Genomic DNA, 25,353 nt, shown 5'->3' with positions numbered 1-25,353 from the left:
AATTTATATTTGACATTTGAGGCTTAATACTATAGAACAGCTATAAAAAAATAAAAATAAATAAAAATTAGTTAGGGTTTGTCAGCTTGTTTATTTTCATATAAAAATATAGCATGCAGTTACTTCAAAACAAAGGTGTAAACATAAATTTAATCGTAATTAATAATTGCAATTATTACAATTACAAAATTACAATTTCAAGTAAATAATCAACAATTTTGATTATTCACAAACACCATTAACTTGTCAATGGCAATCGAAACATTCTTTAAAACATCTTTACCGAGAAAAAAATAAAAAGTTATACCAATTTGGAATGACGAGGTTAAACAAATGATGACAGATTTTTCATGTTTGGAAGGACTGTGAAGTTAATCCTGATATCCAGGATTGGAAAAATAAACACATAATGATAAAAATTAATTTATACTAATTTAACTTATATTAATATTGTCCTACTTTACCTGTATCCCAATCTTGTGTAGCACCAGTATACAACTGCTTTCAAATAAAAAAGTACAATTTTGTTGGAGTTTGATTCAATATATAACAATTTTCTGGCTATAATTGGCACTCTTAACATGGACTAAGTGGTATTTGTTCTCTCTGCTGCCTACCATGGACAGACTGCAGAAATGCTGGGGAAATGGGAGGTAACTGTAAAGGAAAAACCTGTTTTTAATATAGTGCATGTCTTATCATGGAGCGTTAACCAGCATGGGAACTAAATCCATATCTTTGACTTATAAGTAGAAATTGCCCTTTCACACTGATCCGACATCATTATTGTAATTTGTTTTAGAATGAAGGCCATGATTTAGGTTGCATGAAAATGCAAATTTTACCTTTAGCTTTAACCAAGTATTGTCATACTGTGAGTCCATTAACATTCATTGCATCTCTTTATTCCTGTCAAGGAAGTTTATTAATTCATTCTCATTTTTCTGTCCATGGAAACAAAGTTCAGACATCGGGGACTCCAGGAGTACTGAATAATTGAACAAAAGCTGATAAAGATCTATTGCTAACTCCCATTCATTGTGAAAGTCTATATATTTTACAACAAACTTCTCCTCTGGACATTGAAGGTGTTCTGGTACAAACTGCTGAGTGCTGTTGTAGCAAACGACTGAACAAACTTTCTAGCTAGGAATGCTTTTTCCACAGGAAGTTTTTTTTTTTTTTTTTTTTTTTTTTTTATCAAACGCCCATTACAGGAATACTTCACTAAAAAAAATTATATTCTATCAGAATTGTCCTAACTTCATGTTATTCCAAGCCTGTAAGACTTGAATAATTTTGAGGAACACGTGGCTTCAGAAGACTTGAAATTTAGTACACAAGTTGTATGGTCTACTTTTATGGCCTTTTTTGTTCATTAGGAGCTTGGCAGCCACAGGCTACTATGATTCTTATATTGAAATAAAATTTTTGAAATAACAAAAAACATTCTTAAACATTTGTTTTTGTTAATCATAGCAATTAATGAACAATCTTGAGCAACATGAGGTTGAATAAGTGATGACAGAATAAATCACTTACATTTTTAGGTGAACTATTCCACAGTTCGGCATATACCAAGATGGTTTTAAGAATGGTTTTAAGAATGTTTTTTTATTTTTTTGGCAACTATTAGTTTCTTTGTTTTTTAGCAATTATATTGTCTTCTAATATCCAGGCCATTGTGTTGACTATGAAGAAAAAACAGTACAGTTTCCTGGACCAAAGAAAGACAGACTTTGATCAGGACTATGATGAATTTTGCAAACAAACTAGTGAACTTCATGTAAGTATGTTTTCAGTTTTTAATTTGTATTTATTACTATAAAATTATTACTTATATACTTAAAATTTTATTATTTTAAAAATTAAAAATTATTACTTATATCTTTCTAGAACCAACTAAGAACCTTCATGGACAATACATTTGACAGAATTCAAAATACTGAGCGGGCTTTATATGTGCTCAAGAAATTTGAAAGGTAATATGAGCAAGGGTGATATATGTTTGTGGTTGGTAAGAAATTGGTAGCACTCTAGATTAGGCAGTAAAATTTACAATTAATTACTTGCATATTGGCTGTTTTGATACTTTAAAGCACATCTGAATGCCTTATTTAGCATGACCATATTCTAGTTCCCTATCTTGTCGGTCACTACGAGTTATGTCGAACGACATATGGGGTCTCACTTGGGAGGCCAATCATCTCTGAGTTTAAGAGTCCCATGCTCAGGTCCTGCATCAACCACGGGTCGGTTCTACCTACATGCATTTTTCAAAGCCTTGGCTTGGTGAGTTTGCAGGATAGCCAGCAAGAACGGCCGACAGCTCACAGGCCTTGGGTAAGAGGCACGGACTATTACTCCCAGTGGCGGTGTTTTGCAGACACATGTGCACCACAATCACACTCTCCTGATGGGGAATGTCTCGCTGCCAAGGCACATGCCCCCAACACGTGCTGGGGCGTGACATGCAACGGGCAGGCAGCTTCAGGGTCCTGGACAGGACCTCAACTGCTTTGGCACATCAACTGTCTGGAGTTGCTGGCAGTGCATCTAGCTTACGGCGGTTCGGCCGCTGTTGCTAGACAGGTACGTGTTGGTCTGCACGGACAACACTGCGGCTGTTTCGTACATCAACCGATAGGGTGGTCTATGATCATGTCGCATGTCTCAACTCGCCCGCCATCTCCTCCTTTGGAGTCAGACGCGGCTCAAGTCACTGCACGCTATCCACATCCCGGGGGAGATCAATAGTGATCTGGAGTTGATTCAGGGAAGACCAGTTAGACCTGTTTGCTTCCCACAAGTCCTCCCACTGCCAGCTGTATTGTTCCCTGTCCCAGGCCCCCCTGGGCACGGATGCACTGGCACACAGCTGGCTTCTGGCGCTACGCAAGTATGTGTTTCCCCCAGTGAGCCTGCTCTCACAGATGCTGTGCAAGGTCAGGGAGGACGAGGAACGAGGTCCTGTTGGTTGCGCCTTACTGGCCCTCCCGGACCTGGTTTTCGGAACTCATGTTCGTCGTGACAGCCCCTCCCTGGCGCATCCCCCTGAGGAGGGACCTCCTCTCTCCGGGGTTGGGCACCGTTCCCAAGGCGAGCCGTGCCCCCTGGGGGTGAGGGCCCACTCCACACGGAGTGAGGCCTCCTCTTATGCGCTTCTCCAGCAGCAATGTACTCACCCTTTGGCCCCTTGGTACCAAGGTCAGTGAATTTGCGCTGGGGCTTTGGGAAGGTTACGACCTTAAGCGTAGCTTTTGGGGCACACCATGGCTGGCTAACAATTGCAGCGCCACAGGGTTGTGATGGTGTTCGGGTTGTGGCATTTTCCATAGGACCCCAAATGTCGTTCAACATAACTTGTAGTGACCGACAGATAGGGAACATCTTGGTTACGTACGTAACCCTCATTCCCTGATGGAGGGAACAGAGACATTATGTCCCCATGCCACAACCTTGTATCGTTCGCTGTTGCCGGGACATGTTCTCGGCTCCTCAGCGTAAAACCTAATGAGTGGATGCACCTGTCGCCCTTTATAACTGTTGGCACGGGGAGTGGCTCAGGTTTGTTAAATCCACTAGCCAATTTTCATTGGTGTTTTCTCTTAAACTCAGAGATGATTGACCTCCCAAGTGAGACCCCATATGTCATTCGACATAACGTCTCCGTTCCCTCCATCAGGGAACGAGGGTTAAGTAACCGAGACGATCCTTTATCCCTAGACAATACCTAAACATAACTACTACAACAACTGCCTGATTTGCTATGAATAAGCAGCAAATTAGGAGTTAATTGAGGGAAAACCAAAGATAATATTGAATATAAGCCTTAATCTAAAGTGTTACCAAAAATTATAATGTTTCTGTTGCTGCATTTACTGTGAGAAAAAAAAAAAACTGTGAAAATGTTATTGCAATTTTGAATAACAGATTTAATTTATTTTAAAATGTATTTTTCCCTGTTATTGCACAGCTGAATTTTCAGAAGTCATTACTCCAGTGTTCAGTGTCATATGATCCTTCACACATTCTAATATGCTGATGTGATGCTGAATAAACATGTATTATTATTATAATGTTTGGAAATGGTTGTGCTGCTTAATATTTTTGCATATTTATTTATTTCCCTGTCATTTTCATATTCACTAGGCTTGGTATCCCAGACTTGGGCATCAGTGATAAGTACCAGAAAATTCTGCAAAACTTCGGAAGTGACATTGAAATGGTCTATCGAATTTACACCAAGCAGAAGACAGACCCCCCCATTGCTCCAGACCTCCCTCCAATCGCAGGGAAGATCCTGTGGGCTCAGCAGCTGTACAGCTGCATCCAGGAGCCCATGGATCTCTTCCAGGAGATGCCTGGGCTACTCAGCACACCAGACGCTAAACACATCATTCGGAATTACAACCGGATGGCTAAGGTGCTGCTAGAGTTTGAAGTGCTTTACCATCAGAGGTGGATGGCACAGGTCAGTTGTCTAGAGTCAAAATAAGGTACTGCTGACTTCTTGCTTTAGACAGTTTTGGTCTTTGCTCATATGCCACTTTCACTTGGTATATATATTTTTTTTTTTTTGCCCTATAATTAATTTATTACTTTCCTCTCTATTTAGATTATATACATGTTTATTTAAATAAATATTTAATAGATTTTATAGCTTTTTATAGAAATCATGGCCATCTTTAAAGACATACAATAATGAAATAAATGCATTTGTATCTTTGTTTTAACTAAACAACAATTCTTATTCATCTATTTGTCTATAGACTGAAGCAGTCAAAGTGGGCCTGCAAGCCTCTTTGCTAATCAAGAGTCCAGAAACTGGGGAGCTGTATGTGAACTTTGACCCCCAGATCCTGACCCAGATTCGGGAAACAGACAGCATGCTAGGAATGGGATTGGAGATCCCACCATTTGCAGCCATCTTGCAGCAGAAAAAGGATGTTCTCAAAAAGAACTACAATAAACTTCAGGTATATCTAATAAGGAACACATCACTGTTACTACTGTTATTATTGCTGATGGTTATAGATATAGTTCAGTCCTGACATCTCTCAGACTAGTTTGGCATGGTGATGCATATGACAGTGTTAATATGTTTGGTCTTGGTGGAATAAATCTGCAGAGCAAGCACAGAGATTCGCTACTGTCAGTATCCACAGAAATGCTGTTATCATGTATAGCCTCCTGCTACTGCTGTACATTAATTTGTAACATACCTGTAGAAGATCTCAAGAAAAGACCAAGGAACACAGAGACCAGGAGGGAGGTGGAGAGGCAGAGGACCAGGGGGAGGCCAGGTAAAATGGGGAAACAGAGACAAGAAGTGCAAAACAGAAGTGCAAAACAAAAACGAGTCCAGGAGAGAGGTGGAACAGCGGAGGATCAGGGGGAGGAACGGAGGGCCAGGTCCATAGAGGGAAACAGAGAGGAAAACAAAGACAAGGAGCCCAGGAGGGAGGTGGACCGGTGGAGGATCAGGGGGAGGGACGAAGGGCCAGGTCCATAGATGGAAACAGAGAGAAAGACAAAGACAAGGAATCCAGTAGGGAAGTGGACCGGCGGAGGATCAAGGGGAGGGACGGAGGGCCAGGTCCATAGATGGAAACAGAGAGAAGAGGAGCAAAAACAAAAAAACAAAACAACAACAAAACACAAGTCCAGGAAGGACATAACATTCAGTCCCCAGGGCCGAACTGACAGGGCAGGAATCCAGAGAGGAGCAAGGTGGAATTGGAGCCCTGTCGTTGAGACAGAAGCCTAACAGGGCGGCGCAGAAGACCACCACATCTGTGCGGTTGAGGCAGAAGCCCACCCAGGTGGTGAAGAAGACCACCACATCCGTGCGATCGAGACAGAAGCCCACCAGGGTTGCGCAGAAGACCACCACATCCATGCGGTCGAGACAGAAGCCCACCGAGGCGGCGTAGAAGACCACCACATCCATGCGGTCGAGACAGAAGCCCACCAGGGTGGCGCAGAAGACCACCACAGTGGGATCAATGACACAGGAGAGCAAGTCTGGTTAGGCAAGTCTGAAACGGAGAACATGAACAAGTTAAGGGTGGCCTCCGTGGCCACGACAGGATCAGTCGAGCGCTCAGGGAGTTCGGCTGAGACGTGACGAGGCTCTGGAAGTTCCGCAGAGGCGAGGAGAGACTCTGGTAGTTCAGCCGAGATGAGGAGAGGCTCTAGTAGTTCAGCAGAGACGTGGAGAGGCTCTGGTAGTTCAGCAGACGCGTTTAGAGGCTCTGGTAGTTCAGAAGAGACGTGGGGAGGCTCTGGTAGTTCCATGGTGTTTAGACTGGATTCAAGAAGATCTATGCTGACTTGACTCTGCTCATGAAGATCATTGGTGGCCTGACTCTGCTCATTAAGATCATTGGTGACTTGCATTTGTTCATGAAGATCAGTGGTGACTTGCCTTTGCCCATGAAAAACACTGGTAACTGGACTTTGCCCATGAAGATCATTGGTGACTTGCCTTTGTCCATGAATATCACCGGTGACTTGACTCCGGAGTGTCAACAGTAACTTACCCTGACTCTGGAGTGTCAACGGTGACTTGACTTGACTCTGGAGTGTCAACGGTGACTTGACTTGACTCTGGAAGGTCAACGGTGACTAGCCCTGAATCTGGAAGGACAACGTTGACTAGCCCTGACTCTGGAAGGTCAACGGTGACTAGCCCTGACTCTGGAAGGTCAACGGTGACTAGCCCTGACTCTGGAAGGTCAACGGTTACTAGCCCTGACTCTGGAAGGTCAACGGTGACTAGCCCTGACTCTGGAGGGTCACCGAGCACCTGACTCGACTCTGGAGGGTCACCGAGCACCTGACTCAACTCTGGAGGGTCACAGAGCACCTGACTCGACTCTGGAGGGTCACCGAGCACCTGACAGGGCAGTGGCGCTGGGCTGGCGGCCATTTTGGGCAGTGGCACTGGGCTGGCGACCACCTTGTGCTGTGGCGCTGGACTGACGGCTATCTTGTGCAGTGACGCTGGGTTGGCGGTTCTCCTGTTCTTCCTGTTCTGGAAGGTCAACGGTTACTAGCCCTGACTCTGGAAGGTCAACGGTGACTAGCCCTGACTCTGGAGGGTCACCGAGCACCTGACTCGACTCTGGAGGGTCACCGAGCACCTGACTCAACTCTGGAGGGTCACAGAGCACCTGACTCAACTCTGGAGGGTCAGCGGGAACCTGACTCGACTCTGGAGGGTCAACAGGAACCTGACTCGACTCTGGAGGGTCACCGAGCACCTGACTCGACTCTGGAGGGTCAGCGGGAACCTGACTCGACTCTGGAGGGTCAACGAGCACCTGACTCGACTCTGGAGGGTCACCGAGCACCTGACAGGGCAGTGGCGCTGGGCTGGCGGCCATTTTGGGCAGTGGCACTGGGCTGGCGACCACCTTGTGCTGTGGCGCTGGACTGACGGCTATCTTGTGCAGTGACGCTGGGTTGGCGGTTCTCCTGTTTGTAAACCCCGGTCTAGAATCGGCCATCCCACTGGGAGAGACAGGTGTGGCTGGGGTATTCCACGAAGACCGATTTTGTAAATAAATAACAAACTCCCAGAAATTATAGGCATTCAACTGCTCCATTTCCAGTCTAGGAACCGGGTCATCCAGCCCGGTGTTGAACATATCCTTTAGGGCCGCATCATTATATCCCAAACCATCCGCTAAGGTCCAGAACATTTGTGCTATGGCACCCACCTCAATCCCCTTTTGGCGGAGAGTGGTCAATTTGACATATCTTGTCCTTCGTTCCATCAAACTGGCTGGGGAACGGGTATGAAGACCCACACCGCTGGATCTGAACATGATGGAGTCCTTCTGTGATGATCGGAGACCTAGTGAAATGCAGGAGATGATAGATCCAATCGCAGTATGGATTTACTGGGTAATCCAAAGAGAAATGAACAAGCAGGGGTCAAAACCAAAAATCCATCCGAACAAACAAACAAATAAATAAACAGATATAGGAACAGGAACTAGGAAGATGAGGACTCGGAAGGCGAGGAAACTGGATGACGGAATGAAAGGACTCCATGAAGACAAACAGAATAAGACTGGTTAATATAGGGAGGATAATGACTAATAAGTGAAGACACCTGAGTGCAATTAACAGGAGTGCAATTGTGATGAAGGAATAAGGCTTTGTGGGAATTGTATTGCCTACGGTTGAGGTGCCTATGGGGAAGTGAGACCACTAGTGGAGACTCAGGGAAACAGAGACCAGACAGAGTGACACTATGGCATTTGCCTCAATATGTTTTTTGTTGTTGTTGTTGTTGCTTTTTAATAGCCAGTAAGGTAATTGTTAAGTTTAGGTGTGGGGTAGGATTAAGTGATCAAAACATTTTTTTTTTTTTTAATGAAGAATAAGGCATTATCATTTGCTTTATGAGTACTATTAAAACTCCAATATGCTATATAATATGAATGTTAATAATCAACTAGTTAGAGAGAATTGGACCCTAAACTAAAGTAATAATATTAGTAATAAAGGTGACTCTGACTCTGACTCTGACTCTGACTCTATTAACCAAACTATTTAAATGTTAAGTAACGAGCTCATTGGCTGCAGAATCAACAGAGGCAGTCAACTGTCAATCAGTCTGTGCCACGACGAGTTTCATGACTGAACTAGATATTTCACCTTCCAATTTTCTTTCATCATTTACTCATGTCATTCCAAACCTGTAAGACCTCAGTTCATTTTCAGAACACAAATTAAGATATTTTTGATATTATCTCGTCATTTTTATCCATCCACTGAGTGTTGCCTTGTTTGTTCTTTGCCTCAGCTGATGGTGAGCGAGAACTCCAGGGTGAGATCTAAGATCCAGCCAGCCTTTGAACAACTGATTATGCCACATGTGGCTAAAGTAGATGAAGCCATTCTGCCCGGTCTGACCTCCCTCAATTGGACCTCTCTAAACATAGAGAAATACCTTGATCGAATCATTACTGCACTTGGTAAGAGACTTTCCATTAGGAACACATTAGGAACATACAGTACAGTAAATGGTGAAAAGTACAATATGTGAACACCCAATTATATACTTGTTGAACATTTAATGTCAAGGCTACTGGCATTAATAGGAAGTTGGTCCTCACAATGTCATTAATACAGCATCCGCTCTTCTTGGAAGGCTTTGCAAGTTATGTGGGAACATGCCTGCTAGGATTTGCTGCCATTAAGAAACAAGCATTAGTGTTGACAAAGGAGTGTCCACATACTTCCGGCCTTGTTTTACATAAGTTGTTTGTAAATGTGTCCTGTATGATAATATATTATAAATGAAAAGATTATTTCTCCTGGTTCCCAGAGGACCTTGAACTTCTGCTGCAAAGAGTGAATGATCTGGTGGAGTTTAGAGTCAATGCGGTTCTGCAGGAAATGAGCACTATTACACTGTGTGTGTTGCCTGAAGATGAGCCATGCAACTGCGAGGAGTTTGTACAGACCACAAAGGTACACACATACATATACATAAAAAAAATTATAATAATATTCTGTATTCATAGCAACATGCTGTTATTTTTCAGAGGATATTGAGGCAGAACCAATTCCACTTGCTAAAGTATAAATGCAGATCAGTGAAATTATAGGACTCTCTCAACTCAATCTCATCAGAAAACTATTTGACAAGTGGTACATTTTTACAATGCGATTAGTACAGAAACTGTTTGAAACATTGTACAAACTTAATAATCATCAGGAAGAAGGAGGTGGGAACCGGCAGACAATCAAAATGACTTTAATAAGCAAAATAAACACCAAACAGTGGTGCAGCCCCTCACGGACGACTGCCGTGCACAAACAAAATCAAAACACAAAATAAAGCCCAGGCCTGGTCCTCTCTCGTCCTTCACTGTCGTCGCCCCTGTATTATATCCTTCCATCTCCGCCGTGGGACTCGAGACCGTTGGGTTGAGCAGGTGTCGTTCATTTCCAATCACTCCACCAGCCCGCCCCACTCGTCACACTGTTCTTATTCACTTTCAATCTTTTCATTTCATGAGGGCCATTGTCATGAGGGTACAGCTTTTTATTTAGCAACAATTTTTGGGGGAAACCTGTTTGGGAACTGGATTGAGTCAGTACTGCAGATAATGTATAAATACTGGCAATTTTATTTTTTCATTACATTTTGGTATTTGGTGGGTGTTTCATTTCCACTTAAAGCCCAATTTCTTGTTATAATCAATTTGATCATACATGCTCAATTTATTAACCATTTTAGGAGCTTTGCATAAAAGGAGCCCAAATGCTGCATATCAAGAGCTCATTAGTGGAGGAGGCAGCCAATGAGCTGATTAATATGTTACTGGAATTTGAGAAGAGGGAGGAAGAAGAGAAAAACCGGAATGAGAGCAGGACAGAGAGCAAAGTGGAACAGATGGAAAGTGATGGTAAGAGCTGTTGTTCATCATCCATGAAATTGGCACCAGAAATTTACTTTTTAATTATTATTATAATTATTTTACTTTGGATAAAAGCATCTCCTAAATGAATTAATGTAAATGAAAAAAAGGGAATGTTGGCATATTTTTGTATGGCTCCATTACTAGACTGAGCCTGGTTTCTCCCACAGTTTTACCTTTGGCTTGCTTTGTTGGGGACAATATTTATGGTAACATTGTTGACTTGACTGCACAGACATTATTGTAAGAGAACTGAAATGAGCTGGATGCTGACAACAGTGAATCAACAAAAACTGTTTTCTATTGTCATCTTGCATTATCAGCATATGTTTTTCCTGTTTAACACTGTGAAGCTGCGTTGACACAATCTGTATTGTATAAAACACTATATACAGTAAATAAAGGTGACCTGACTTGACATGGTTCTCGGTGGGAAAGGAAGTATCATAAAATCCTAATATTGAAAAGGGTTCACATATGGAGAAAATGCCCGAAAACCAAAGAATGTGCAGGGCCAGGACTTATTAATGCATAGTAGCTTATCATATTCCATGTACTCACAGTAATATATTGTGACCATTTCTGTTTTATTTATCCAAAGGAGATGAGGAATGTAAATCAGAGGGCCGTCTCTTGTCACGTAGTACCTTGGCCACTAGTGTTGGCCCCTCTTCTCCACTAATGAAAAAGAAGAAAAAAAAGGATCGGATGAAGGTGATGGAGGAGGAGGCAAAGGAGCTGCTGTCTCATTTCAACCATCGGAATGTGGATGCATTATTGCGCCTTACCCGTAACACACTGGAGACTCTACGCAAACGCATCAATGCTTCATCACTGATGCATTTCCTGGGTTTGTGAAGTCACTTCTTTCAGTGGTTTTACTGATAATACTTTAGTAAATTTATTTTTGGTTAATTTAAAAAGTGTTTTAATTAAGTTTAATTATAAAGCAAATAAAGCAAATGCATGACAAATTAATAGAACCAACTTAAGAAAAAATCACTGTGGGGAACTTTTTGACCCTACCTTTTTGTTTCAAAGCATAAAGCTTCATATAATCATATAATTCATATAAAGGTCAGCTTTAGCTCATTGTTATTAAAATCCACTCACCATGCAGCAGATGCAGACTCCTCAAGTCGGCAGAGGGGAACAGCCCAGCAGCCCATCTTTAGCGTGGGAGTGTGTTTAGCCATCCCCAACATGATCGCGGTTCCAGGGCTTGATGAGGTTCAGCAAGCCTTGAACAAAGTTGTGGACTGTGTGGTCAGCGTCAGTAAAGGAGTTGGACAGTGGAGCAAGGAGAGAATTTCCAAGGTATTTATGTATTAATTAATTAGTTTATCAGTTAATTAATTAACTGAGTTCAAATAGCCTTGATGGTAAAGGCATTATATATGTAAAATGGGTTTCAAATGCCATTTCATGTTTATTTTGAATAGCCTATAGTGTGTCTTACCTTGTATTTTATTCACCTTTTATCCTCCTACTCTGTAATAATTTTGTTTTCTTGAACTGACATGAATTCAGAAGTTGCCATACAAAATCTATAGTTCTTGTTTTAGTGTAATGTATGTAAAATGTCAGACTTGAGTATTTTTGTTGTCACAGAGGAAAATGAGTGAGCGACGCATGGCTGCTCTGAAACAGAACAGCCAAGAGAGTGAATCAGAAGATGGCGAATCGACCTATCGCAGCTTAGCCGGTATGATTCTTACCCACTCTTTGTAATTACACAGCTCAGCAGAGCAAATCAAGAAATATCAGGTCTTTGGTTAGTTTAAAATGTGTCTTTATAATGGTTGAAAATTGAAGCTCTGGATGGATAAATTAATCTCCAGTGATTTGATAAATAAATCTGGGGAATAATGATGATGAATGCAGACAGTGGATGTCATTTTGTGAAGTGGTGACATGTCCCTAGTGTCACGGTAAATATCGTATCCACATTGTTTATTCTCTCTCTATTGCTCCCTCTCTGAGTGGGGATACTGACACAAAATTGACAGTGTACAGTAGTGTCACAATTAGAGATAAAGGGTCCTTCATATAACTAACTCATATAACTTTTTGGGGGAAGTCGTGGCCTAATGGTTAGAGGGTTGGACTCCCAATCGAAGGTTTGTGAGTTCTAGTCTCGGGCCGGACGGAATTGTGGGTGGGGGGAGTGCATGTACAGTTCTCTCTCCACCTTCAATACCATGACTTAGGTGCCCTTGAGCAAGGCATCAAACCCCCAACTGCTCCCAGGGGGCCGCAGCATAAATGGCTGACCACTGCTCTGGGTGTGTGATCACAGTGTGTGTGTGTGTGCACTGCTCTGTGTGTGTGCACCTCGGATTGGTTAAATGCAGAGCACAAATTCTGAGTATGGGTCACCATACTTGGCTGAATGTCACTTCACTTTTTTTTTTTTTTTTAATTTGAGGCAAAAATAAAATAATATATATATATATATATATATATATATATATATATAATTATATAAATTCAGTGGCATTCTTGTCTCACAGCTCCTGCCTGATTTTGTTTACGGTAATAACTTTCTCATCTTTTAACATTTTGTTCCTCCAGAAGGCAGTACCTCAGATATATCAGCATCTGCAAACCAGGTCATTCCCATCCAAATTAAGAACTACCACAAAAGCATCTCTGAGAACAAAGAGATTGTCAAGCTGGTCTCTGTGCTTAGTACATCCATCAACTCCATCAGAAGGGTCAGTTTTAGTTTCTTTCTTTTTTTTTTATTAATTAGATTTCATTACAATGCCCCAGACTATTATAAATCAATTTACCAGAGATTTACCCAAGCAGAAATGATTCAAATAAAATGAAGCCCTGGCCTTAAGTAAACCTCTTCTTGAAACTGGCCAAAATAGATTAATTCTCTTGAATTTTAAACTGGTATTCTAATTTGAATTAAACTTTATGGAAATTCTAGGAGTTACTGTGGCTCAACCAAGGGCTCAACCAAAAGTATATTTTCCGACCTAGAGTAGATCTTTCCTCTAAAATAGCATAATATTTGTTGTGTAGAATCAACATGATCAGTTTTGTAAAAAATATGAGCTTGACATATCTGCTTTTAAACCTTCTGAAACCCCTCAACTTCCATTAAAAGTGTGCAACTGTAAACAGTAAATATTTTTTACAAATTGAGGAATAAGCACAATGAATGCTGTCTTAAGAGTTTAACTTATTTTGAATCTAGATTGAATCTAGATATTTATCTAGAATCTAGTCAGAAATATGAATATTGTCCCATGGGAACAAGTCTGTATAGCTTTCATCGGATCTGTTTGTTTTATTTGGTTGTGATTATAACGTGACAGTGTGCTATTTTAAGGTGTATACCATGCAATGTATGATACTGTGCTTGTCGTGTACTGTTATGCAGGAAATAGTAAACGCTCTGGATCACTTCAGCCTCTATCACCACATCTGGAAGAAAGATAGAGAGGAAACCATCCAAAAATTCATCCAGGGGAACCCTCTTCTTTCTGAATTTGAATCTCAGATTCTGTACTACAGGGATCTTGAGCTAGAAATTAATGCAGAGCCTGAATTTATCTCAGTAGGAGCTCTGGCACTATATACAGGTAGACAGACTCTGAATCAGTAGAAACTAAGCATGCCAACAGTGATTGAGAGGTTAACATGCAGACAAGAGGTTTATTTAAATTGCACAAATAATGACTCATCAATGGTATGAACATGCTTAATTTACTACTCTTGTTTCTAGATTATTATATATGAATATTCAATTTTTTATTAACATTTATTTTATTTATATTCATTAATTTTTGAAGGAAAGAATTGGTTATTTCAGTTGATTATTATTATTATGTTTTATTAAACTACAAACAGAGCTCTTTAATCTTTGTGTGTTGCTGAATTTACCTACAGCGGATCTAAAATTGGCTCTTACTACAGAGACAAAGAGTTGGATGGTGGATTTTGGTCACCACTGCAACAGGAAGTACCGCATGGAGATGGAACAGATCTTCACTTTTATAGATGAGGCAAGCAAGAAACTCAACAGGCAAATTAAGGACTTGGATGATATTCGTATCGCCATGGCAACGCTCAAAGAGATCAGAGAACACCAAATCTCCATAGACTTTCAAGTTGGTCCAATTGAGGTACACAAAAAAGAAAACAATCAAGAAAAATAAAGTATACAGGGTCTTTATTTAAGAAACTTTGAAGTACTAGCCCTTAAACTAAAGTGATATCAATTTTTGTGTGAACTATACCATTAAGAATGTACTTTACAGTAAATAGAGACACAACACAACTTATATATTGTCCTCTGGAATAATGCCAATGTCTCTTTCTCTGGTTTTGACCTGCAGGAATCATACAGCATGCTACAAAAATATGGATTGTTGATTGCCAAAGAGGAAGCAGACAAAGTGGACACACTTCGTTACATGTGGGAGAAACTGCTTTCTCGTAGCACAGAGGTTCAGAATGAGCTGGTATCCCTTCAACCAAACTTCAGGGGAGAACTCATCAGAAACATTGAGATCTTTGTGGAAGACTGCCAACTCTTCTACCATTACTATGACAAGGTCAGAATCCATCCATTTCTATCACTTTGAGATGTTCCTTCATGAAATCACAGTTTCAAGCCCAAACACAGTTGTTTTCCTGCATTTATATTTTTTGGGTGTTCTGTAATATAAAATTGCTAGAAATCAAACCACACAAAAATGTAACTTATTCTTTGAGGAAATAAAACCATGGTTTATTTTAACAATATGTGTTTCTCTGGTTTTGCACATTTCAAATCTTTAGGATGGTCCCATGGTGGTTGGATTGGCTCCCCAGGATGCCAGTGACAGGCTTATTATGTTTCAGGTATAACATAACTTGAATTTCATTGAAATGCTATCATAATATAACTATATATGCTATCTTAATATGTGACCCTATACCACAAAACAAAAAGTCTTAAAAAAACAAGATGGTTTCCTACCATAAATATATCAAAATGTAATTTTTGATTAGTAATATGCATTGCTAAGAATTTATTTGAACAAAATCAAAGGCGATTTTCTCAGTATTTCATTTGTTTTTTTTTTTATTTTTTTTTTTTTTTACCCTCAGATTACAGATTTTCAAATATTTGTATCTTGGCCAAATATAATATCCTAACAAACCAAACATCAATGGAAAGCTTATTTATTCAGCTTTCTCAATGATTAATTGTTCAATTAAGGAAATAAATGCTGTACTGAACTAAAAAAGTGAAACAAAAGTGAGATTAGAATTTGAATCATTTATTTAAAGTGCATTTTTAAACTGGTTTAATATATTATTATTATTATTATTATTGTTGTTGTTGTTGTTATTACTATTAATATTTTATATACAAATTATTTATTATTATATATATCACTCGGTATTATATGTTTTATATACATCACATGGTATAAGAGTGTATATCATGTTGTGTTCATATTTTTGGTTTATGAATATATAAATTAATGTTTGCTTTAGGTTATTTACTATAATGGTCTGGTGTTCCACAGAATCGCTTTGACAACCTGTTCCGCAAGTACGTAACATACACAGGTGGGGAGGAGCTCTTTGGCCTACCTGTTACCCAGCATCCTCAGCTTCTTGAGATCAGAAAACAGTTGACACTTCTTCAAAAGCTCTATGGACTCTACAACAGTGTCATTGACACAGTCAACGGCTACTATGACATATCATGGGCTGACATCAATATTGACAGAATAAACAATGAACTACTTGAGTTTCAGTCGAGGTGAGAAGGTTACAGAAGTCAAACTACATTTCCGAATATCCACTCTCTGGCAGTCATATAGTAACACTGAAAAGCATGAAAGCACCAGGGCATTTCAACTGTGCTGGTCTGTTATGGGTAATTACAGAAATTTCCTATGCCTGTCAAGAACTGAAATTAAAGCTTCAGTGTTTTGGAGCAAGTACCAGTGTAACACAAATAACTTTTCATAATAAGATGACAAATTAAGAGTTTACTGTCAGATATAATTTACATAAACTGTACAATGAGTTCTGTACAATGGGAATGAACATTTGTATGTTTTTTTTTGCAGTAAGCAAGGTTTATGCACAGTCAAACAACATAAATTTTCCACTAATAGTGGACAACAATTCACAAATCTAATAATAAGTTATCTTTAAACATGAAATCAGGAATAACAATGATATTTGCAATAGTTGGCATATTCATTACCCTGCTGAGAGGTTTTAAATTTTTTTAAATTGTATTTTTTTTGCAGGTGCCGTAAGCTGCCACGGGCCCTTAAAGAGTGGCAGGCATTTCTGGACCTCAAAAAAACTATTGATGACTTTAGCGAGTGCTGCCCCCTGCTGGATCTAATGACTAACAAATCCATGATGACACGTCACTGGAAGAGGATTACTGAGGTTACAGGTCACACCTTTGAAGTCGAAACTGATAACTTCAAGCTCCGCAACATCATGGAAGCCCCACTGCTGAAGTACAAAGAAGAAATTGAGGTCAGAATTTTGTTTTATATATAGATTTATAGCTCTTTATTTAAAAAAATTCCAAGTGTGACAACCATTTTTGCAGGACATCTGTATTAGTGCTGTGAAGGAGCGTGACATCGAGCAGAAACTCAAGCAAGTAATTGCAGAATGGGACAACAAGACCTTTACCTTTGCTCACTTTAAAACCAGAGGTGAGCTCCTTTTAAGAGGAGACAGCACATCTGAGATCATTACAAACATGGAGGACAGTCTAATGGTGCTAGGCTCACTTATGAGCAACAGGTGAGTCATTAGACTAACATTTAATTTCTCTGGAAAATTCTACTATCTGTGCAGTTACAGTAGTTTATTTCTAGTGGCATGTCATGGCTATGACAATATCCACAGCGGGTTTATGATAGTCTGTTAGGGATAATATTTTCTTTTTTTCCTTAAGTAATTTTACCACTACATATTAATTAAAGGTATTAGTAGATTCTATACGCATCTGCTAACACTTTATTTTGATGGTCCCCTAACAGACATTCTGTTGACTAAAAGTAACTTTGCATGGACATGTCAACTTATTCTACTAACCCTAACCCTAACCTAACAGTCTACTAGTAGTCTAATGAGAGTTAGTTGACATGTAGTTGCAAATTTATTTATAGTCCTTAGAATGTCAGAAAGTGGACTGTTGTAATAAAGTGTAATATTATTTACTTGTGAATTTTGCAAATTGACTGTGTTGTGGCATTACATTTAAGTCTGCATGCGGTTGTCTCAAATGTACACTTAATAAAACATAAGTCTATCAAATGGAATGAATCAATATCAATTATTAAGCAGATCCTCTGATACCCAAGACATTGTGTCTCTCTATAGATACAATACACCGTTCAAAGCTCAGATCCAAAAATGGGTTCAGAACCTCTCCAACACAACAGATATCATTGAGAACTGGATGACTGTGCAAAACCTCTGGATTTACCTTGAGGCTGTTTTTGTCGGTGGAGACATTGCCAAACAGCTGCCGAAGGTAATATCAGTAATTTAGTCTTCCATACATTGACACCTAGATTTTACCCTTTTACTGAAACTGAAGAAACAATGGGAAAAGAGTGAAGAAACAAGACTAGGTCAAGATTATGACTGATTTTAAACCCACATATTCCCTATGAGTATCATGGCTCAATGTGTTGGAGCATGTTTACTAACTGCCTGATATTCAATGAATCTATCAGTTAAAAGGGGGGGTGAAATGCTATTTCATGCATACTGAATTTTTTACACTGTTAAAGAGTTGGATTCCCATGCTAAACATGGACAAAGTTTCAAAAATTAAATTGTATGATTGAAGGAGTATTTCTTTTCCAAAAATACTACTTCCGGTTTGTCACAAGTTTCGGAAAGTTTTTTTCGAGTATGGCTCTGTGTGACATTAGATGGAGCGGAATTTCCTTATATGGGTCCTGAGGGCGCGTCTGCCGGAAGAGCGCGCGCTCCCGTATAGCACAGCACTGAGAGCACAACAGACTTCACTGATCAGAGCGAGAGCGTCGCGAAATGTCACAAAAGGAGTGTGTTTTTGGTTGCCAGGGCAAGACAACCCTGCACAGATTACCTAAAGAGAAACAGCATTAAGGGACCAGTGGATGGAGTTTATTTTTACAGAGCATCAACGGAGTTGTGTAAGTGTTTGTGTTTGTTCCCCTGCATTTCGAAGATGCTTGTTTTACAAACAAGGCCCAGTTTGACGACGGATTTGCACATCATTTATTTCTTAAGGATAATGCAGTCCCAACGAAAAAGGGTCACAATCGTGTGTTGGAACCGCATGCGGTGAGTGAAATGGCTTCAAATATCTCTGTGTTGTTAACTTAGCTGTCGGCGTGTAAGCACATCAAGTAAACAACATGCGATGTTGTCATCAAACTGCACTTTCCACATGTACAGCTTAAAAAAAAAAAAAAAAAAAAAAAAAACACAAAGTGGAACATAATCATTTTCCAAAACCGCTAAGCAAATATATATACAGTTTCAGTACATACCACATAGAGCCGCTGTTGTTGCTGCTGCTCTTGTTAAATTTCAGCCTCTGGATCATAAATATACGCTGAATCTGACTGTTAGCAATGGTTTGTTTTTGGTTGGTTTTGTCCTCAAGCTTCCAAACGCTATCAGCGCAAGAGCCTACTGGCTCTCGTGATTCTTTAGCTCCGCCCACATGTCACGCCTACAGACGCTCGTGTTTTTCCGGAAAAAATCGGTACAGACTATATTTCTCTTATGAATATAATAAAACTAAAGACTTTTTGGAGTTATGAAGGATGCAGTACTACTCTATAGGTACTCAAGATTAACAGGAGATTGATTGAAAACGAGCATTTCACCCCCCCTTTAAGATTAAAAATGTTACAAGACAAGATGGATTTTATGATATGTTTGTTTTGTTTTTCCTTACAATAGAAAAGCATAAGAAACTTATTATAATTACATAGTTAAAATGGTTTACAAATGCACTTTATGATTTAAACTATATATCCTTACACTTAGGTTGATACGACCAAAATATTATTTCACCGTATTTCAGACAGGAACCACTTTGGCAAGTTTACTTTAGTTTATTGAACACAATTAATCTTTGGCGGTATGGTTCCTTATGGGGGTTCTTGCTCCCAGAGTAATTGAACATACAAGAGCTTTAACATTAACCCCCTGGAACCATGAATTTAGAAATTGTAATGATTCTGCCCTCATGTCCTTGATTTTTCCTCTAGTCTTGAGGCAGGATCATGACAGGCCCATGTTTTGTGTGCAAGCACATGGCCTTGTCTTTGGGTCATGTGCTTGTGTTGTCTTGTTTCCTTGCCCCGCCCTCTTGTTATCCTTGTTCTGTCATTATTGCTTCACCTGTGTCACCTGTTATGTTATCATTAGTGTCCCTATTTCAATCCCCTTGTGTTTGCTGTCTAGTGCGGTTCATTGTTACACTTTGACTAAATGTTGTGAGACCTGTGGATTGTTTTTCTGTAGTGTGAGTTCCTGAGAGAAGAGTCTTTTGTTTATTGTTTGTTTCTAGTCTAAGTCTTGTCAAGTTATTTGTCTATTCCCTAGTCGTTGTTTTCCCCTTCGTGGGTTTTGTTTTCCCCTTTTTGTCATAAATAAACCCTGTGTGTAGTGCGTTCTGTCTGCGCCTGAGTTCATTCCCGCACCCCCACGTGACAGAATTAACTGCCAAAGAAAGAACTCAGCAGACAGGATGTCCTCCGAATTTCAGTGACAACTGGAGTCCCATAAGCAATGCTGGTTGTCATCCCCACTGACAAGAGGAGTGTCACCCTTCCATTCTCGTCTCAGGCTGAGAGGATCCTGAGGAACTATGCCCAACTATGGGAGAGTTTCCCCCTCGAGATCCCCACCTTCTGCCAAGCTGCCAGTGATCTCGAAGGGTCGTGTCCTGGCAGTTGCAACACTGGGGGATCAGGTTCTTGCCTCCCCGAATCCCGTGGCACATTCCACACCAATCAGTCTCTGCAAGAAATGAGGGAGAGGGTTCTCGTGGGAGTCTGCCTCGGAATCCTCAGCATCGGAGTCAACCCTGCCTGAGACTGTCCTTCCACTACCAGTCAAGGCTCTTGCTGAACTTCCCCAACCAGTCACAGATCCGGCTATTGCCTCTGCACCGCGGCCAAGGAGAAAGAAGAGGAAGAAGGGTTCTTCTGGTCCTTCGTCCCTGTCTCCCCCTGAGTCCATGATGCCTCTCCAACCTGCTGCTGTCACTGAGAGCGCTGTTCCTGAGAATTCTGCTTTAAGAGTGGCTCCAGAGGTTGCTGCAGAGGAGGCTGTTCTGAAGACTGTGGTGGAAAGCGTTGTTCCTGAAATTACCTCAGTAAAGGAGGTTTCTGAACCCGCAACAGAGAGAACTGTGTCTGAGTCTGCAGTCGTGAGTGCTGAGGAGAGAGCCGCGGCCGACTCTGCTGCTGAAGCAGTGTTGCAGTCTGTTTCGGCTTGTCTAGAGATGCCTGTTGTCATTGCTGCCAAGACCCTGTCAGAATATTTGTCATGCCTAGTCAAGATCCTAGAAGTACCTGCCAGACCTGTCTTGTCCCCAGACCCCGTTCCTAGAGCTGCAGTGAGCGCTGATCCCGAGCCAGCTGCAGTGAGCGCTGATCCCAAACCAGCTGCCGTTAGCTCCTTTCCAGAGCCATTTTCTGTCAACGCCGCTGCTGAATCAGAGATGAGTGTGGATTCGGATGGAAGCTCTGATTCCGGGTCTGTTGCTGTGAGCCCCGGACCATTTCCCACTTCACAGTTGCCTGCTGTACCCCCTGTCACAGTACAACCTCGGACTGTTTCTCCCAAGATCACTTCCCACTCTACGCCACTCAGACCTGCCCGGACCCCTCGTCATCAGCCTTCGTCCCGTCAACCTAAAACCTCTGCTCCACCCATCCACCCTGGACTTCCCCCCCATGAACTTTGTTGTTCCGCCTCCTCCCCTTCCTTGTTTGTTTTTTTCTGATTTGTCACCCAAACCCTTTCGTGGTGTATTCGTGTTTACCTTTACTGTTATTTGACATGTTTTGTTGGTTTGTGTCTATCTCTGTCAGTCTGGAAGCCGCTCCTTAAGGGAGGGGTTCTGTCACGATTCTGCCCTCATGTCCTTGATTTTTCCCCTAGTCTTGAGGCAGGATCATGGCAGGCCCATGTTTTGTGTGCACGCACATGGCCTTGTCTTTGGGTCATGTTCTTGTGTTGTCTCGTTTCATTTTTTTTTTTTCAGTCTTTTTTAAGTCTTTTGTTGTTTAATTAACATTACTGACATAGACACCAGCAGGTTAATTAAAATCCTGTCCCTTTAAGACCGAATGCATGGATCCAATATATTGTACTGATACACATCCAGTTCACCCAACTGTTTTTTTTATGTAACACATAACTAACAGTGTTTATGTGAATTATCAACATGATTCTGACATAACTGCAAGCACTATTAGACACAAAAGAGAACTGAATTAGAGATAGAATGCTAGCCCGTGGGCACCACATGGAGTTCTTTTCACATCTTATTAAGCTTAATAACTCTATTTAACACCAAACACATCCCACTCTTTATTTTCTGATGCATGTATGTTTTGTCACTCTTAATGTGTAAAACTTTTAACCAGTACTGTGCTACACGGATATATTTGCATGCGGTGAAATAAAAAATAGCAAAATTTCTAACGATAGACACGTTATACCAATATATACCATTATATCTCCCAGCCCTACTTACAGTAAAATAAATACATTGTTTTTGCATGACAAAAATAAATGTTTTATCTTTCCATTTTAGGAGGCGAAGCGGTTTTCCAACATTGATAAATCCTGGGTGAAAATCATGACTCGAGCTCATGAAATGCCCAATGTTGTCCAGTCATGTGTTGGAGATGAGACTATGGGTCAGCTGCTGCCTCACCTGCTGGAACAGCTAGAGATGTGTCAAAAATCCCTCACGGGGTACGTCACACCTTTGTTTGTCACTCAAGTCCTTATATCAGGTTTCAGCAGTTTCTTTACCAGTTTGCAGTTTTCAGCCGTTTCTTTACCAAGATGAACCTTGGAACTTTGCAGTTCTATTGTCACAGGTGACATTTGGTTGAGTGGGAAATGAAATCTGTGTGAGGTTGAGTAGAGCTCTTCAAAATGCAGCTATTTTAAATGCAGCTATTTTTTTTTTCTTTTTTTTTCTACTTTGCAGGTACCTGGAGAAGAAGCGTTTGCTATTTCCACGTTTCTTCTTTGTGTCAGATCCCGCACTGCTGGAGATTTTGGGCCAAGCATCTGACTCACACACCATCCAGGCTCACCTGCTCAACATCTTTGACAACATCAAATGTGTCCGCTTCCATGAAAAGGTGAACACTACTTTAAATAAGCAAAATATAACTCTTTGACCTTCCTTTCCAATAATTTAGACATCCTGGAACAGTTGCTGCATTTCATTGTCATGTTTTAGGATTATGTTTTTAATTTTAACTTAAAAATATCTGCTGTGAAATTAAACCATGATTATTGCTACAATTTGCTTTTAGATGTATGATAAGATTCTGGAAATATTATCCCGAGAAGGTGAAACAGTTGAGCTGGACAGGCCTGTCATAGCGGAGGGTAATGTGGAGGTCTGGCTTAATGCACTACTGAAAGAATCACAGAGGTCTTTGCACCTTGTCATCCGTCAGGCTGCACTTGCCATTCAAGACTCTGGCTTTGAGTTGATACAATTTTTGGACTCCTTTCCAGCACAGGTAGTGGCAAAATAGTGACAGTGATCACTTGTGACCACAACTTGTATTGTAAATTAAGCAAAATGATACAGTATATTAACCAGACTGCTTGTTTACTTTATTTAGGTTGGTTTACTGGGAATCCAGATGATCTGGACAAAGGATTCTGAGGATGCTTTGAGCAATGCCAGATATGACCGTAAGATCATGGCTAAAACCAACCATTTTTTTCTTGAGCTCCTCAACAATTTGATTGATATGACCACAAAGGACCTTGGAGCTGTTGAACGGATAAAATATGAAACACTAATCACCATTCACGTGCACCAAAGGGACATCTTTGATGATTTGGTGAGTGCCTTAAGGTGATGATACACGGGGCAGCTTTTTGAGCAATGTTGCTGGCCAATGTTACCATTGTAGCAACAATCACTTTCTGGGGAATAATTAACTCAAGTGAAGTGAATATTCATGAGTCTATGAATATGATGTGCTTATTGCTTAGAATTATTAAATTACCCAAAAGAGGGAATATTTAATAATTTAAAGGCAAACTTTACTAGAATTAATTTAAGTTATCTAGACAATCTGTTCGTCCCGCGAACTGGATGCTAGACCTCCTTATCAAAAATCAATAAAAATACCCTTCTTACAAACTCCAAGAAATATGAATCTTCTGATCAGGAAAAAACTATATTTTCTGTGTCTGTACTATTTAGATTACTGAAATTAATTCCTAGAAAACAAAGCTTGTAGCTTAGATCACACGATTCGGGGACTTCGATCTTGAGGAGCAATAAAAGGGTTCAATTCAAGCAAATTATTGTATTTAATAAAAGCAGACTAAAGAGTACATAACTACAATTCACACAGAGTAAATATGAGTATATAGCAAAACAAACAGTACAATTTAAACAAGATAATCGAATGAGAATAGTAATGAGATAGAGAGGGAGAGAGAGAGAGGGAGGGAAGGCAGATCTCAGAGTGACAATTTTCAAACAGTTAACTTTGCAAGAGACCATAAGTCATTGGATAATTTCACAAAAATGAGTTGATAAGATAAGATGATAAGAAAGTATACATGCTTTGATCTGGCTCTTGTGTGTAGCTGAGTACAAATTGTCCGTTGGTGCAGCTTCTGCGTTGTTCTTTCAGGAGCAGATGATGTGTGTGCTCGATGGTTAACGCGAATGTAAACTTTGTCAAAAGATGATTAGACTTAAGTTCGTTTGGCTTGTGGGGACAATTGAACGAAGTCAAATATCAGAAGACAATAAAGAAAACTAAGATAAAACAAAAAGTAAAGAAGAACAAATGGAGAGACTACTAGAGAAGTCCAGTCACGAAGATGAGAACCCCCTCTTTCTCTGGCGGAATGCCAAGAACAAGGGTTTTCCTTTGTTTTTTTTTGGAAAGGTTGGTTTACACCTATCTCACCATATGAACCAATGAAGTGTGTGAAACTGAGGCGGAAAAATCTTCTTTGTCTGCTGATTTCCGCCCACTGGTCTAATTTATGGCTATGACAAAATTAAACATTTTTCCTCAAAGTTTGTACTTCTGAAACAATGTATCTTTTTGTAATTTGCCATTGAGAGTCGTCACAGTCGGGTTTTTACGATTATAACGACACCATAAACTATAATTTTGCGAGTCAGGGATGGCAAGGAACCGAAACTCCATCGGTGACAGAATGGAGAAAAAAACCTTGGGAGAAACCAGGCTCAGTTGGGGGGCCAGTTCCCCTCTGACCAGACAAAACTAGTAGTTCAATTCCAGGCTGCAGCAAAGTCAGATTGTGCAGAAGAATCATCTGGTTCATGTGTTCTTGTCCTGGTGCTCCTCTGAGACAAGGTCTTTACAGGGGATCTGTATCTGGGGCTTTAGTTGTCCTGGTCTCCGCTGTCTTTCAGGGCTGTAGAGGTCCTGTCTAGGTGCTGATCCACCATCTGGTCTGGATGCGTACTGGATCTGGGTGGCTGCAGTGACTAAGGAAATCTTTCTAAGGAAAGATTGTGATCAAATAGCACACCTAGGTTCCTAACGGATGACGCAGAATTGACAGAGCAACCATCAAGTCTTAGACAGTGTTCTAGGTTATTACAAGCGGAGTTTTTAGGTCCTATAATTAACACCTAATTTTT

At 40.5% G+C, this 25,353-nt stretch overlaps 1 protein-coding gene across 2 annotated transcripts in view; it reads left to right on the top strand.

Moving 5' to 3' along the window:
- The window catches only part of dnah5 (dynein, axonemal, heavy chain 5), a 245,639-nt gene that overhangs the window by 32,570 nt on the left and 187,716 nt on the right, over positions 1 to 25,353 (top strand). The window contains exons 12-34 of one of the 2 annotated variants that reach the window (XM_052619029.1): positions 1,679 to 1,786; positions 1,897 to 1,982; positions 4,153 to 4,474; positions 4,773 to 4,979; positions 8,822 to 8,993; positions 9,347 to 9,492; positions 10,265 to 10,433; positions 11,047 to 11,295; positions 11,566 to 11,762; positions 12,057 to 12,150; positions 13,020 to 13,162; positions 13,843 to 14,044; positions 14,379 to 14,587; positions 14,801 to 15,019; positions 15,246 to 15,308; positions 15,983 to 16,221; positions 16,721 to 16,961; positions 17,038 to 17,237; positions 17,820 to 17,973; positions 22,276 to 22,439; positions 22,681 to 22,837; positions 23,015 to 23,227; positions 23,333 to 23,557. In XM_052619029.1, coding sequence (XP_052474989.1) covers positions 1,679 to 1,786; positions 1,897 to 1,982; positions 4,153 to 4,474; positions 4,773 to 4,979; positions 8,822 to 8,993; positions 9,347 to 9,492; positions 10,265 to 10,433; positions 11,047 to 11,295; positions 11,566 to 11,762; positions 12,057 to 12,150; positions 13,020 to 13,162; positions 13,843 to 14,044; positions 14,379 to 14,587; positions 14,801 to 15,019; positions 15,246 to 15,308; positions 15,983 to 16,221; positions 16,721 to 16,961; positions 17,038 to 17,237; positions 17,820 to 17,973; positions 22,276 to 22,439; positions 22,681 to 22,837; positions 23,015 to 23,227; positions 23,333 to 23,557 — 4,179 coding nt within the window. Of the gene's footprint in view, positions 1 to 1,678; positions 1,787 to 1,896; positions 1,983 to 4,152; positions 4,475 to 4,772; positions 4,980 to 8,821; positions 8,994 to 9,346; positions 9,493 to 10,264; positions 10,434 to 11,046; positions 11,296 to 11,565; positions 11,763 to 12,056; positions 12,151 to 13,019; positions 13,163 to 13,842; positions 14,045 to 14,351; positions 14,588 to 14,800; positions 15,020 to 15,245; positions 15,309 to 15,982; positions 16,222 to 16,720; positions 16,962 to 17,037; positions 17,238 to 17,819; positions 17,974 to 22,275; positions 22,440 to 22,680; positions 22,838 to 23,014; positions 23,228 to 23,332; positions 23,558 to 25,353 lie in introns of both variants that reach the window. The other variant, XM_052619028.1, reaches the window with a different exon arrangement.

The sequence above is a fragment of the Carassius gibelio genome, chromosome A16 (assembly GCF_023724105.1).
Source record: "Carassius gibelio isolate Cgi1373 ecotype wild population from Czech Republic chromosome A16, carGib1.2-hapl.c, whole genome shotgun sequence".
In the NCBI taxonomy this organism is placed as follows: domain Eukaryota; kingdom Metazoa; phylum Chordata; class Actinopteri; order Cypriniformes; family Cyprinidae; genus Carassius; species Carassius gibelio.
Note: the sequence above shows the minus strand (reverse complement) of the source record. Positions and strands in the feature narration are given on the sequence as shown.